The 15,902-nt window shown below is 35.9% G+C and overlaps 1 protein-coding gene across 1 annotated transcript in view; it reads left to right on the top strand.

The window, feature by feature from the left end:
* The first annotated feature begins 1,089 nt into the window (after positions 1-1,089).
* The window catches only part of AHRR (aryl-hydrocarbon receptor repressor), a 68,603-nt gene continuing 53,790 nt past the window's right edge, over positions 1,090-15,902 (top strand). The window contains exons 1-2 of the mRNA XM_026038370.1: positions 1,090-1,157; positions 7,468-7,649. Of these exons, the coding sequence (XP_025894155.1) occupies positions 1,096-1,157; positions 7,468-7,649 (244 nt within the window). The 5' untranslated portion in view covers positions 1,090-1,095. The remainder of the gene's footprint in view (positions 1,158-7,467; positions 7,650-15,902) is intronic.

The following is a 15,902-nucleotide window of genomic DNA, read 5'->3' on the forward strand; positions in this document are numbered from 1 at the left end:
CATAAGAACAAATGAGCATAAAACAAACATGAACAAATTCAAGCAAAGATTTCTAGTTATCAGAGAAATCTGATAACTTGAAATCTATAGCTGTCTTTCAATAAAAAGCAAAATTCCTCTAAATAAATTGTTAATTAGATTCAGATAAGTGAAATTCAGTAAGATTATTATTTGAATTATATGACCTAGCTGCCTGCAGCTCCATGGTTTTTGACTCAGGGACATGAGGCCCTCTTAATTTTACATCTTACACACAGCTACAAATATTGTTGAGATACAATAACATCTGAAGCAGTGTGTACCAGTTATGGATTAGCATAAAGACTCTTTCCCACAAAAAATCAAGAGATTTCAATATTCAGCTCTTCTCCAGAAGATTTAAATAGACTGAATGCAATGATTTGATAAAGAACTAGTAATATCTCTAACATGGCCAGCAGTAATGAAGTTCTTGAAAGTCTGAAAAAGGTCACTGATGGTCTGAAAATTGCTGCCTCCATCAGTAACACACTGGGTATGTTCTTAGCGGTAACCCCAACACTATGCCACTTCTTGAGTTGCCAGTGGACTTTCACTCTTTAAAAATGAGGATACTAAATGGGATGATCTGGACAAAGGGTAATTTGAATAATTGCATCCTGATTATTGTAGCTTCAGTTATGGTAGACAGTGTTTCTATGTATCTAAAGATCTGTGAAAACCTCTCTGCAGAAAGTGATGGGCAGTATTATTCATTTTTATATATTTAGCTGAATTTAAAAATGAACGTACCTAGGAGAAAAAAATTATTATAGGATAGCCAGTAAACAGAATTTATATTATACACATATTTGTATTATGTATAATATAATTTTAAAATATGAAAATTGAATATAAACATCAATATTCTAATAATATTAAGGTAGGAAATTGGAATAAGCCTTAAGCTTCTGTATTAACTAATGCCACTGTGTTTTTTAGCATTTTTGAATGCCACACTCAGGGAACAAATATTTTCCTCAGATAAACACTTCAACTTTTCATATTGTTATTTTGTACAGCCAACAGAAACCTCTGATCTAAGACTTTTCCTTTTTATCTTTCAGCATCAAAACAATGATTCCTCCAGGGGATTGCCTATATGCTGGGAGAAAAAGGAGGAAACCCATTCAGAAACAGTTAAGTATCATATTCATTAGGAAGCAATTATGTCTCCCGTGATGTATGTATGATAGAAATGAGAGCACACATAGAAATGCCTTCTTCCCGAGGTCCTCTGGTGAAGGAGGATCCTAATCTGCCCCATGAGAGGGGAGCAGCAGGCTGGCTTTTTAGATAAGACTGGCTTCATAAAGAGGGCTGAGCATGGGTCAATCCATCTCCACCCCTCTCTCACTGTATAGCTAACATGATCAGTATGGTTACTGTGTCTACTGTGTAAGGAGAGGAGAAAGGTAGTGCTTTCTCATAATAAGAAGATGCAGGGTGGGTAATGATGGACTAAGTGTCAGCTAGGCAACTGGCTGAAGTGGCTGCCACCTCCATCATTCTGTGTTGCCTAAAGCCTGCTCAAGGGGACTTTCAAGCAACTCTGTGTTTGCTGATACCAATGTGCTTGCATTGTGCTCCCCTTCTCCCTTCCTTGGCTGGGCCGTGCTTGGGGTGTAAGTCCAATGTATGTGAATCTGAAAAGTGGGTCAGGTCAGCCAACTGAAAAAGCAAACTAGAGGATCAATTCTTGCATGAAGAATATATCATTTTCAAATTGTTGTAGAATCACTTTAATTTTAAGAAAAAAAATGGAGAGGAATTTTACATGTGAAGGCAAGAGAAAAAAAAAAAGGCAATGGGAAATAAGAGTAAAAAAGATTGCCGCCACTCAAGTCTAAAGCAATTTCCAGATGTCATAAACAGCTTTGTGAAATGAAGTCATTAAATACAATCATATCGCATCTTTGGTGTTATAGTTAATCATATGTTTATGAAACAGATGCTTTTGGTGTGTTAAAACTTTGACTAACCACTGGTAGGCCTCACAGTCCATTTAAGAATAAGGTTGTTTCCACTTAAGAATAAGATTGTTAAAATGAATTTCCCAATTTTCAGTTGTTCAAAACTTCTAAAAGTAATGTAGTTGGTTTAAAATTTTATGCATCTGTGGTCAAAGGGCACTTTCTTTGCAAGTCTGAATGAAATTTGTTAACCTTTTTGCATGTTGGTATTTACACATAAACAGCTTGTTTTCACTTAAAAATATTTTTTGATGTAAAATATATTGTAGGTGAGAATTCCAAAAGACAAAGGTAATGAAATAAGAAAAAGATTATTTCTGCAACACTGGACTGTTATATCCAATGTGTATGTAACATTTTTGCTCTACTGCTTGAATATGAATGTGGATATTTAATTTCTTAACTATATAAGGTAAGGAACTGCTCCAGGACATAAAATAACCTCTGTGCAGAACTATTTATAAATCAAAACTTAGTGAGAAAGAAAACGAGTTGGAATTGCTTTGAGACATTAAATTTAGTGTTTGCAGTATATATGCTAGTACTTATCTCTAAGATAACTTCTGGAGAGATTCAATGGCTGAGCAAATTACTTGCTAACAAAAGACATAAATATACTTAGGAACCTTTTATGGTAATATGGCAACTGCCTTTGGATTCAGGATATCACAAAATGATAGTGTTAAGCAAATTACATTCATGTTCCTTCAGGCACAGTTTGTTAAAAATTGTGAATATGTTAGAAAATACAATATATTAAGAAGATCTATGGAAGAATGCAGAAAACTACAACTATGGAAGAATGTGTGAAAAACTTGTATTACAGGAGGATCCTGATATATTTTGTTTTTCTTCTCTACACAAAAGTAGTGGAGATTGTGTTCCTTAGGCTGCCATTCTTCAGACAATACATTGGGTTTAAGTTCCACTTTCATATATACAAATAAATGATAAATACTAGCTCTTCTTTTGCTACAGAAAGCTTCCAAACAAACCCTGCTAAAGCTGTTCTACAATAAAGGTTCTTTGGCATTTATAGAAACAGTTCAAATGCTGAAGCTCGGGCTGATTGAAGATTTTCCCTTAGATGTGTTTTTCAGCCAGCCAACTGGAGTTTTGAGCAAAGGAAATGTATTCTACCAAGTGTTTGTTTCCTGTGGAACTCTTTAACATTTTATTGAGAATTCAAGCATCTAAATGTTAAACAGATCTTCTTTTAACCCCAAACTATAATCTTTATGTTGAAATTAATGTTTATATTAAAAATTATAAGACAATGCCTCAGGACAGTAGCCATTTGAACATTTTATCCACTTCATAATCTCAAACCTTGGCAACTTGTAAGACTCTCTCCCTCCAGAAAACATTTTTCATGATGTTTTACAGCTCTTGAAAGGCAGCTCAGAGATGTCCCAGCTCTGAGCATATCTTAAACTGTTTGAAACTGCCCAGTTAAGTCAGAATCATATCAATGCCACAGTAAACCAAAATCTCGGGGGAAGCAGCTCTTTTCTGCTTCTTCATTGTCATTTTGAGGCTCCCTGAGTCATAGACCTTCCTTCTCCTTGTTATCACACTATCTCACTTCTACTCTGCTCTATGAATGTGCTGTGCCAATATGACTATCAGTTCTGCTTTCCCATTTTGTTTTTGGGGAAAAGTGATAAGAAGTAGAAGGTGGAAAAGTATCCCCTTTCCTTCAAATAAGTTTCTTTCATTCAGTCCTTTTAACCTGTGGGAGATGGTGAACATCTGCACATACGCAGCCCCCTGAAGTTCAGGTCTGCCAGGGTACCTGTGTAATGATCAAGAACTTCAAGTAACTGTGAGGGCTGGTCAGAATATTTATGATAGTCATCTTGCTGCTAGTTTGCACTTAGTTTATCTATTGCAACTCATTCTCTCTTCTCTTTCCTGTGTTATTGAAAGCTTGCCGTCATATTAAATGATTAGATTTTCTCAGTTTAGATCATCTATTGATTTAGCACTTCAGCATACTTTAAAAATTCAGAGTGAACCTTTTCTTTAAGGTGTTTAGTCAGCTCCTTCAGAGAGTAGTGTTTGAAATAAAAGAGTAGATACTACATACTCAAAGATGTAACTGAAGGAAGTTCCTTTACCGGTTCACCAAGCCGCTTTACATAAGCAGCAGCCTGTGCGTCACAGGCATATTGAATCATTAAAGTATAAATGGCTCAATGCCATATGTATCAATAAAACAGCAAATGGTCTCTGCATCAGCTCCCGCACAATAATCCCAGTGAGTAGGGGCTGGGTTTTGTACAGATATATACCCTTATTGTTACAAAGAAGTATTTGGATGGTTAAACCATTCAAAGAGGGAAACGCCAGCATTATTGTTTTAATTACACATTCTGCTTATTGTTGTAAGGTGTACCTAAAAGAGTAAAAGAGATACTGTAGGGGAGTGAGTGCTATGCAAAATGGCCTCTCTGTTAAATCATGATTTATACAGTTTGAGAATCATTGTTTCTACATAAAGACAAGTAGCATCTGCTTCCTGCTCAAAATATGGGCTAGAATTTCCATTTGCCTCAAAACAACTCATTAAAGAATTTTCCTGCTTGCCATTTTCTGTTTATTGATAGCTAAGTTAGTCTTTCCGTGAAACTTGTGTTGTTTTTAAGTCTCATCCACTTGGCACCTAATTTCCATTTACATCAAACTCTTGTTTGTTTGGATTCACTCCCTTACTGAATCATTTCCTTGAATTTTCAGGAAGAGGCCATCTTGAACTTTCTGTCACATTCATTTTACACCATTCCCTGTAATTTCCAGAAAACAAATCCTTATGATCCTTATGCTCAATAGAAATGCAGTCTACATACTTGCCTCAATTCACGCCTCTTTGATGTTAAACAGTCACTATTATAAGGCAAATAGTCTTGAGGCAATTTTTATTTATGTTCCATGTTAGTCTCAACAATTTTTACCATTTGAACTCCAGTCAGTTTAAGTTTGTTTATTAAGATTTTTTCTTTTCTCCTTTCCTTTCCTTTCCTTTCCTTTCCTTTCCTTTCCTTTCCTTTCCTTTCCTTTCCTTTCCTTTCCTTTCCTTTCCTTTCCTTTCCTTTCCTTNTTTCCTTTCCTTTCCTTTCCTTTCCTTTCCTTTCCTTTCCTTTCCTTTCCTTTCCTTTCCTTTCCTTTCCTTTCCTTTCCTTTCCTTTCCTTTCCAATTGCTTCTGGTTTCTCAGAGGTAAAGAGCAATGTGTTTATGTCCTTTAGATTCTATTGAACTCTGGCTTTTATTTACTCTCACAGATTTATTGCTCTCTGTGGGTCAGATATGCTTTTATGGCATTGCAAGGATGGCTGAGCTTCAGGATTTACTCAAAAAAAGTATGCACCATTTTCTGAAAAACATCTTACTCTGGAAAAGAAAAAATATATATCTTTTTTATTTTTTTTTAACATTTTGCTCTGATAGAGTGAATTTATTTACTGAGCCATGAACATTAATATCTCCTCTTTATCTTTGAAACCAACATATTGTCTTACTGAACGTTTGTTTCAAATGAAAAGCAGGAATTACATGTTTTCATTGAGAACTGCCTTTAAATTGCTTTCATTCATGTCCTGTGAAAATGAAATGAATGTTCTCAAATCTTGTGAAGATGTCTTACCCAATGTATTTTTAAATGTTTACACTTAGCTAGCAAAATCAACAATTACATGTACAAAACATTGTTCTTTTTCCTAAACACAACATTTTTTCTAAGTATAGTTACAATGACAAATTAAGACTGCATTTAAAAGAAGGAAAGACTCAAAATGTGTTTTAATTTAACACTTTTAACTACCCTCTGAAAAGCTAATGTTTAAAATTATGATTGAAAAGTATAATGAGCAGAGTGTGGAAACACAGCAGTAAAGTATACAGAATAACTACAGTTTTGCTTTGGCTCTTCATTTGACCACTAGCTATGCTACATAAGGATATTATCCTTGTCTTTCATTATATGAAAATGGAAAATATTAGCAGTACTGTATTTTTCATGCCTATCATTTCCCATTTAAATAAATTCCTTGTAGTATTTTCCTCTCTTTTCTCCCTGATCTTTCTCTAAATGTCCCTTATCATTATTCTAGAGAAAGCCCTTCATTCTGAAGTAGGAACTTGAACATAGATATTATGGAATAGAGAGTGGAGCATCAGCACACTCAGTACTAGATACCCCGGGAGATGCTGACTCAGTTTTACTTCTTCTCATATCCGTGGATCTCTGTAGTTTATGGCTCCGAAGGCCTCTGGATTATTTTTGGATAACTTATAGAGCCAGAGGTCTCTTAATACTGAGCAAGAAGATAGAAAGGATAAGGCATGTGCTACGCTACCCACTCGTAGCCTTGATACTGCTGGGTCCAGCAACGGCTGTGTGTTGGAGATAACAAACTTCAAACTAATGTGACAAGTCTGTGCTTCAGCACTGATCACCCCTCCCAGTAGTGCTGGATCTTAACAGCTTAACAGAGCTGTATCTTAGCAGCATGGAATGAATTTGCACTTCATTTCTCTGGACTTCAGGGTTCCAATCTAACACTTCCTGTTACTTAAAATTCCCCCTTTAGTTATTGTCTTAGTTATGGTTCTGTAATTAGAAGAAGCTTCAAAGAACTATATTTTCTCATAGAGTCCTAATTCTGAGACTGTTCAACTTCCTTGAAAGCCATGAGGTCCATATTTCTTTCCTATGAACTCTTTCTGGCTTGAGAAGAGATTTTTTAAACATATATTTGGTGTTTTCACTCTGAAATTTTTCTTCATTTTTAATTTATCTTAATATTTTATGCAATTAGCTAAAAAAAAGAGAATATATAAAGCCTTTATGTTTTGTTTAGTACCAATAGAGATAACAGAAAAGGTCTATAGGTCTCTCTAAATTTCTATATAGAGAAAATGCCTACAATCTTTTTTGTTTCTATTAATGAATATTAATATTCATTAATATAAATGTTTGTTTCTGTTAAGAAATATTAATGTTCTTAAGAGAGAAACCTTATCTTATCCTTGTTAATATTGTTGTAGTAAGGTAAATTGGAGCTTTTGGTATGATGCTTTGAAGAGTGCAATGGGTACTCAGTGGGTTCATTTCCTTCTGCTCTTCTGACTCTAATTTGTACAAAATAAATGTGAAATCATTTTTCCTTGCATTCACTAAGCATGAAGATAGTGCTTCTTCCCCTGAAGTGAGAAAGTCCTGAATAAAAGACATTATTTCCCCATCTGTTTTCCACTGGAAAGATATGAAAAGAAAAACTGATATCCATTTCTTTGCACAATGGCAAATGCAGAATGATACCTTTTTAAAATATCTTTCTGGCAGGGGATAGAAACTTTAAAGATTTTCACATAAGTTATAGTAAATATGCTCGTTAACAACTAATTCATGTCTCCCTGTCCAAGTGCTCTATGTGGAGGTGTAACAGGTAATCCGTAATGTTTTCTCCACCACAGAAGGCCTGCAGTTGGGAATGAAAAATCTAATCCTTCAAAGAGACATAGGGACCGTCTGAATGCTGAACTAGACCATCTGGCCAGCCTCCTGCCATTTCCACCTGACATTATATCCAAGCTGGACAAACTCTCAGTGCTGCGCCTTAGTGTCAGCTATCTCCGAGTGAAAAGTTTCTTTCAAGGTATGTCTCTTAAACATATCAATATTCTATTAAGAGTCTCCCTTTGATTTATCACTGCTTTGTACTAATCACTAGTAAAATGTAAAATGTAGTATTATATTGATACAGCAAGATAAGATCAAATTTATGAACTTATTTTATGTATGAAAAGCTACTTTGGATTTTTTCTTTATTTCCTCTTATGCTGTTTGTGTGTTTTGTACCACATGATGTGGTAAACTCTGCCCCCTTCCCAGTGTATATTAGAAGATGGGAAAACATGACTGTAAATCCTCCAAACCAACAAAGAGGCTTAGGGCAGATGTAATACCTGTAGCTTCTTCAAAATGCATTTCTGAAGCTATTATGATTCATGTTTAAAATGTCTGTTTAAATACATTGCAAAAGCAAAGCAGCTACAATATTACTTATATTTAATGTACCCCCAATAAGAAGTAGCCTTGCTTGAAAGTCTGAAAGGGTCACTTCTACAGGATAAGTGAGATGTGAAGCTTCAAGTATTGACTAAAGCTGTAATAAGCTACATTTAGTTTTTGTAGCTGTCTGGCATGAATATAATCAAAGACAAATGTGCCTGTTGAGATGTACATAATAAGAATTCTTCCAAATCTGCAGATAGTTCTAGTTTCTTCTGTTAATGAAGTGCTTGGATATTTCCCCCACTTACATACAGAAATTGGAAAATCACCGTATTGTCATGCCAGAATACTCTACCTTTAGGAAACAACAGAATAAAAATCTCATGGTTCTGCTATTCATCAAATTTTCCCTATGCCTATGCACTAATGGACAGCAAAAAAATGAAGAATCAGTGAATAAATCGAGCAATGAATACTTGATTTTAGCACAGAGGGCCCGCATTAATTTCTTCTCTCTCACTGTTATTTCAGTTCCTAACAGATATCAATTTTATGTTAAAATTAGGCACAAATAAAAATGCTTGACAAGAAGTCAAGTTAATATTGTTCTGTGGAAATTGGAGTTCACTTTGTCAAGTAGTTTGTGGTCTTGAGTGTCTCACATCATTTTATCAGCACCTCAAGGCACTATTATATTAATCTCCATGCAATAGTACATCCTTTGTACCCTAACTGATTTAGAAACTTTCTTCTATGCAACATTTTTAGTACTCTTACAGGCCTTTTTCCATTAGAGTCACATTATCCAATCTTGGCACGAACACTGATATTGACAAAGCTGTTTTCCCCCATTTCATATCTTCTGTCATAAGCCATCATAAACCATAGAGGCCTGCATAGGAATTTCTCTTTCAGTGTATCACTGCGTAACAGCTGCATACAAACCAGATTTATATTCAGTCACAGAGATGACAGAGAAACCTTACCTCAAAGCTGACTTTTTTCTCTTGGCTTATATAGCCATGAAAAAATGGTCATGAAATAGGTCACTGTTTCTATGGGAGTCTGAACAGTCTTTTCTGCAGTTGTTATGTGTGAAGTGAAATGCAGAGAAATATTCATGGCTGAAGGAAAGGGAATGGTGAGAGAAGAGACTTTCAATAACTTTTCCTGGGAATATTCAGAAGCTCCAATGCCTCATTATCCTATGCAGCTATTGAGAAGAATAGGATATTGCCTTTCACCATCAGTTTCTACCCTCTTGTGTCCTCCCATCCAATGGCATGCTGCATTTCATTTTTATTGGGTTGGCTTCATCTCACATGTTGGCACGGAGCTCTCATGTATCTTTCTGCATTCATTCAAGGTATGACAGAGAAAGATGAAATAGAAACTACAATGAAAACATTAAATATTCAAAAGACCAAAACACAGATTAGGAATGTAGCAATGGAGACCTTCTGTTAAAATAATAAGAAAAGTATGCTTGAAGGAGTATAATTGACCTCAATTTAGATATGGATTGTAGAAAGTTATTTTTTATGCATGTTGGTTTTCCTTTATTATTAGTACTCCTTCCTGTTACTATTTTTTATTATGTACAGTGTGTATAGGGGAGCCCTAATAATTTCTCCTATCTGTGGGTCATGTTCCAAACTGGTATCACATTACAGATGGTGGTGTTATTGATAGCCTAAGCCTCCAATGTTAACTGTGGCCCTACCTCCACCATCCTGCAGCTCCTTGAGTTCCTCCCTTTCCCTCCTTCTTCTGAGCTTTTGATTCTTCTGGATTCACAAGGAATACAGCTCCCTTTTTACTATTCTTCTGTCTGAGTTTCTAACATCTATTGTCCTTTTATTTTCAAAGGGTGGATAAAAGTAGAACAAGTAAAGTCAGACTTTGTTACTCTAAAGTGTTCCGCGTTGCAAGAGATCTCATTTATTTTAATTTCTAAATCACCTAATCAAACACAGGTTTTTTTTCCCCTCCATTCTTATTTTTAAATGTTTACATCATTACTAAGGTTACAGAAAGCATTGTTTATAGTAAAGGAAGGAAACTACATGCCATTTTAAGACAGAGAACAGGCTGGAGGTTCAAAAGGGTGGAGTGAAGGAGAGGTGAGCAGCTGAAAAAGAGATGGATAAGGAATGGGTGCTAATGTTTGAGTAAGAGCAGGTGCTGCAGCCTGGGCATCCAATCAAGGTCTGCTTCCTTGTAGTTGTATTTGGAGAAATAATAACCTACTTTTTTCTGAGCACAAAATTTGGTGCAAAGGAAAATCCCAGTTGTTTAGCTTCTTCCTACGATAAAATAGCATGGAAGAGCAGAAATATCTTATTTGCTTTTTATAATTTTAAATTAAAGGATTGTACTAAGTTGAGCAGTTACAAACACTGTTAAAGATAAGAACGGGCTAGTGGTATACAAAGATGTTACAAAATTCTTCATACAAAAAATATGTATCTGGTAAAGCTGGCCTAAAGCATCTATACTAATTCACTCGGTAGAAAAAAATAATCCAAAGGAATACATGTTCATTAGAAGAGAGAAAACTAGAAGACAGAACATAAAAACAATAAATGAAGAGGTAGGGTGGTCAGCAAGTTGTTCTATCCTTGTAATACGATACGTTAAGATAAACAAAAAAGTCAAGTGTGGATTGGTCTATTTGGTCTACTACCCATAGGCAGCATGTCACTAAACAGGAATGTCAATCCCTCTCTGCATGAGGCCAGCATGACTCCGTCTTGAATACTGCTCTTTGTTGTGGGCATCTTCTGGTCAAAAGAGCATTAGTACATCTAAAGGGGTTTAGAATAAACCCACTCAACTAGTGACTATAAAGCTGGATGGAACCATGGAACCCTTTCCCCTCTACCCTACTCTACCCCAAAGAAAGAAAGAAAGAAAGAAAGGGTACAATTAATTCAAATATATACAATTCATATGCTATGGCTGTATGGCTATATGTCTTCACAGAATAGTGTGCTGTAAAAAGAGTTTTTCAGAGTGTCATTTTAGGACATTTTCGAATGGCACATTGGAGGAACCAAAGAGTAGTGATAAGCATGTTGAAATTTAGTTTGAATATAAAGAAAGATGTATCTTTAATGGGTTCTGTTCATCCATTCAATATTGCTAAAATGGATGCAGTAGAAATCCAAGACATTCAAAATTGTAATCTATATACATGCATCTTTCAAATGCTTAAAAATACTCTTCTTTTAGTTTTAAGAATATTAAGGTTACATTCCTTAGCCTAAGTTTTCCAAAAAAAAGCTATTTGCATTTTTTTAAATGAAAAGTGCTATTAAACATACATATTCATATGATATTGCCAATTCAACTGCAATAACACTTCTGTAATTGCTATAACAGTAATTAAAATGATATGCCTTCAATATTTACAGTGGTTTCTAGATATACTCATTTATTTGCCACTAGGTGTCCTTTCAGTAGCTACTCTGAAATAATACAAGACTGTGTAGCATAATTCTATCTATAAAGATTTTAGAGGGGTATATGAACATTGTCCAAGTATGCAGGGATGGGCCTAGGAAGGCCACACTCATTTGGAATTTAATCTGGTGAGGGATGTCAAGGACAATAAGAAGGTTTTCTGTAACAACCTCAGCAGCAAAAGGAAGACCAGGGGAAATTTGGCTGTCTCGTGAATAGGGCAGCAGCCCTGTTGACAACAGATACAGAAAAGGCGAATTTCTTTTCTTCTCTCTTTACTGGTAATACCGCTCTACTGGTAATACCAGGGTCCCAGGCGCTGGGGATCAGGCAGAAAGTCTGGAGAAAGGAGGTTGGAGGAGGATCGGGTTAGGAATCAGAGTAACTACAGATAGAACAGACGAAATGGCCTCAAGTTGTGTCAGGAGAGGTTCAGGTTAGACATTAGGAAGAATTTCCACATGGAAAGAGTAGTCAAGCTTTAGAAATGGCTGCCCAGGGAAGTGGTCCAGTCATGGTCCCTGGCAGTATTTAAGAAATGTGTAATTAAGCTATTTAGTGACGTGGTTTAGCAAGTATGACGTTGAAGCGCTTACAGATGGGCTTGATGATCTTGCACGTCTTTTCCAACCATAATGATTCTATGATTCTATGATCACTTAAGCAAACTGGATGCACACAAATCTGTGGGGCCTGAGGGGTTACATCCTTAAGTGATGAGGGAGCTGGCAGCTATCACTCATCTTTGAAAGGTCCTGGCAATCAGGAGAGGTGTGTAAGGAGTGGAAGAAAGCAAATGTTACTCCAGTCTTCATAAAAGAGCAACAGGAGGACCCAGGGAACTACAGTCCAGTCAGCCTCAGCTCAGTCCCTGGAAAGGTGATGGAGCAGGTAGCACATAAAGGACAAGAAGGTGATCAGGAGTAGCCTAAATGGATTCACGAAGGGAAAATCTTGCCTTCCCAACCTGATAGCCTTCTCTGGCAGAATGACTGACTGGGTAGATGAGGAGAAAGCAATGGATGTTGTCTGCAAGGCTTTTGACACTGTCTCCTGTAACATCCTCATAGGAAAGCTGATTAAGTACAGGATAGGTGAAGAGACAGCAAGTATCTGAATGGCCAAGCTCAGAGGGTAGTCATCATTGATGCAATATCTAATTGGAGGCCTGTAGCTAGTGGTATCTCCCAGCAGTCACCCTGGAGGTGTCTTTGGAGATATTCAAAAGCCATCTGAATAGGGTCCAGGTCAATGTGCTTGAGCTGACCCTGCTTGAGCGGGGGAGCTGACCCAGAGTAGGTAACCTCCAGATGGTCTTTCCAGCCTCAACCATTCTGTGATTATGTGCATTATCATCTGGTAAATATACGGGTCAGCTCATATAAGTAGAATAGGGAACAGCAATCACATTGCTAGGCATCCTTTGGAGCATCATGTGTTCAGCTATGTCACCCTCCCTCCCATACTTCCCATGGAGCACAACAGGAGCAGGCACTTGCCCTGAGGCAACCTGCAGAAAAGTTGTCCTTTGCAAATTGGCTATCCAGAACTTGAGTACTCTACTGTAATTATCCTTATTCATGAAACAATTTATATATCCCTCTGAAGCAAGAACTCACTTTGGTCTACAGTCCTATATGTTAGGATTGGGCATAATCAAGTAGGATGTTGTAGTTGGTTCCCTCAGCCTTTCACAGCAGTTGAAGACCTATATGAGGTCTGTTGCCGGAATCCTTGAGGTGTAGTATTCTTATTTACTTCCCTTTCTTCCTACGTATTATTTTGCACATTGTCTTTCCTGTTTTCTTCTGATATGCTTGTGCTTTATTTTATCTATATTTAATATTTGACTGTTTTTCATTTTTAAGTTTTTTCTTTGGGAGCTTCTCGTCATAGAACTTATTATTTTTCTTAAGACAGTCTTTCATTAAATTTCCCATATTTCACTGCCACTGGTATAATTTGCTCTTATTGCTTTCATATCGATTATTAGAGATTTAAGGGAAGCTGCCAAAGCTTGCTTCCACTAGATATCTTTCCTATGAGACTTTGCCTTCTGATTCTCCAGGTCTACTGAAATCTCCCTTGATTTTAGTCCCAATATCTTCATTTTGCTATTCTTTTGTTTTCTGCTACTATAACAACTAGGAATTTCAGAATTTCCTGAATTCTTTCAGCAGACTGCTTTCTCACATTTTAAACAGCTATTGTCATATATATATATATGTATATTTCACTTCTGTCAAGAAACTACACACTTTGGTTTCTCTTCTGGTTTAACACTATGTTAGTGGGTCATTTCCTTTTGCTCATTTATGTGTTTGGTGTGATTCAGTTCCCACTGATGCTTATCTTTGATGGAAATTGAATTTATCCCTTTTAGAAGATGGCAACAAAGGATTCCTCCCAGCTGGTCAGATTTCCAGTATCCTCAATAACCAATTTTCATCTCGTTTGACTGTACCCATGGCTGTTCCTGAGCTTCACCTGAAGATTCTTTAGCTTAAGTTGTCCTAAGAAGAGTTTGTGAAGCTGTTATTTGTTGTGTAATTTTAACAGTTGGTGCAGCAGTTCCCACTCCATATTCTGCATAACTTGCAGATATGCTTCTGATGAAATGTGCAGGCCACTCATAGAAAAGACATAGAAAATTTAGAAGTTTAAACTTGAGACTGCTAGAAGAACAGAAGAAAGATGAGAATGATCTCTCATCCAGTGCCCAGTACTGCTATGCTTTCTGAGTGCTACTTGGCTGGAACAAAACTCCTCTTCTGCAGTTGAACTAGAGGGGCCATCAAGCTTCCCTCTTTTCCTGGTTTCCCTCCTTGACATTTCTGTTTGCTTAGAATTTTCTTTTCAAAATTGCACATCCATTTTTTTTTCTGGATTGCCATTTTTTTCATTTGGTATAAATTCATTTTTTAGATTTTACTTTACGTCAGCCAAGATTTTTTTTTTCCAATAAGATTTAAAATACTTTGAAATTAAACTTAGAAGCTTGAGTTTGATATTACAATTAAAGCTAGATATATTTAAATGGGAAAATATTCTTTCATTTGCTGGTTGTGCTAGTTGGTTCCAGTAGACTGAAATTTTCCTTTAAAATTAAAAACATAATATTATCCTATGTTGTGCATATTTTTAGAGCAGATATAGGGAAAATAAAAGAATAAAAAAATCTGAATAACAAATAAAGATGATATGAGATGTTAACTCTGAGAATGGAATTCTTGCCTCCATCTCTTCACTGCCACCACACTTCATTAGTTATGATTCATTCGTTAATGCATTGATTTTAATAATGCAATTAATGAGAAGTTTTCAGAATACTTTTAAGCTTCTACTTGTTGATGAAACATATATTTTAAATACAATGGAGTCTCTGCTTAACTAGCATTAAAACTGTATCTTGAATCAAGAAAATTCCAGTATATTTGAATGGTTTATCACTTATAAGTTTGTTTCTTTAAAAACATTCTACTGAATTAAAGACATTGTAGAGTTGCCAGTGCTGTCCTCTGCATTTGAGTAACTGAAAGATTTCCTTCTTGAGAGAGAAACGAAGGACTTTTCCTTTTAAACACTCATAAAATATGCCTAAGGTATCTGTTGTTATTGTTCACATTCATGGCTTATTAAATTATCTATAAGCTTTTAATTTATTTAGGCTTATTACAGCATACTCAAGTACCTATACCAAAGAAGAACCTGCATGGTCAGACTATCCAATAGTTAATGCTATTCCATAAGCTATATTGAGTTGTATTTAAATTATGAAAGTGTCCTGAATGTTTCAGACAAAAAGGCATAAAAAAAAAATCTTTCCTCTTTACTCCTCCATAATTTTATCATTTTCACTATATAGCAATTTAAAGAGGAAAAGGTATATTGCTGGGTAAAGGAGACATAAGTATGTCTTTGAAGGAAGACCTACTGTCTGCAAGTCATTATCTAATCAAGTGCTAAAATATTATGTTAATTAAATTTGGTAGAGATATCAAGACTTTTAAAAGACTAGCTGTATGTATTCATTTCTGAGATTTGGCAGGGCTGGAGCAACGTAGCCTCACTTTACCCATTTTTAAACATTAGATTATTTTGATTTTGATTTGTTTTCTTTATTTTTTTTTATTGTCAGAACACATTAATGCAACATTGCTTATATCAGTTGTTCATTTTTCCTCCGAAAACTATTTATTCCATGTAAAAAAATACCCAGGGCTGTTTTACAACACACTTCCTCTTGGATAATCTGGAGATCAATCAGACCCTTTGCTCACTCTTGGGAGAACTTGATTCCCTCTTTGTGTCTTGTTCTAAGACAATTAAAAGTCATATTACCTCCTTCTGCTGGAGGGAGGAAAGGGAGCTGTTTTCTCCTCAGCTTCCTGTAAACAAGATTTGTTTTTCAGAAATATTTGTGGGCGGG

The sequence above is a fragment of the Nothoprocta perdicaria genome, unplaced genomic scaffold, assembly GCF_003342845.1.
Source record: "Nothoprocta perdicaria isolate Ctin4 unplaced genomic scaffold, notPer1 scaffold_209, whole genome shotgun sequence".
NCBI classification, from domain to species: Eukaryota; Metazoa; Chordata; class Aves; order Tinamiformes; family Tinamidae; genus Nothoprocta; species Nothoprocta perdicaria.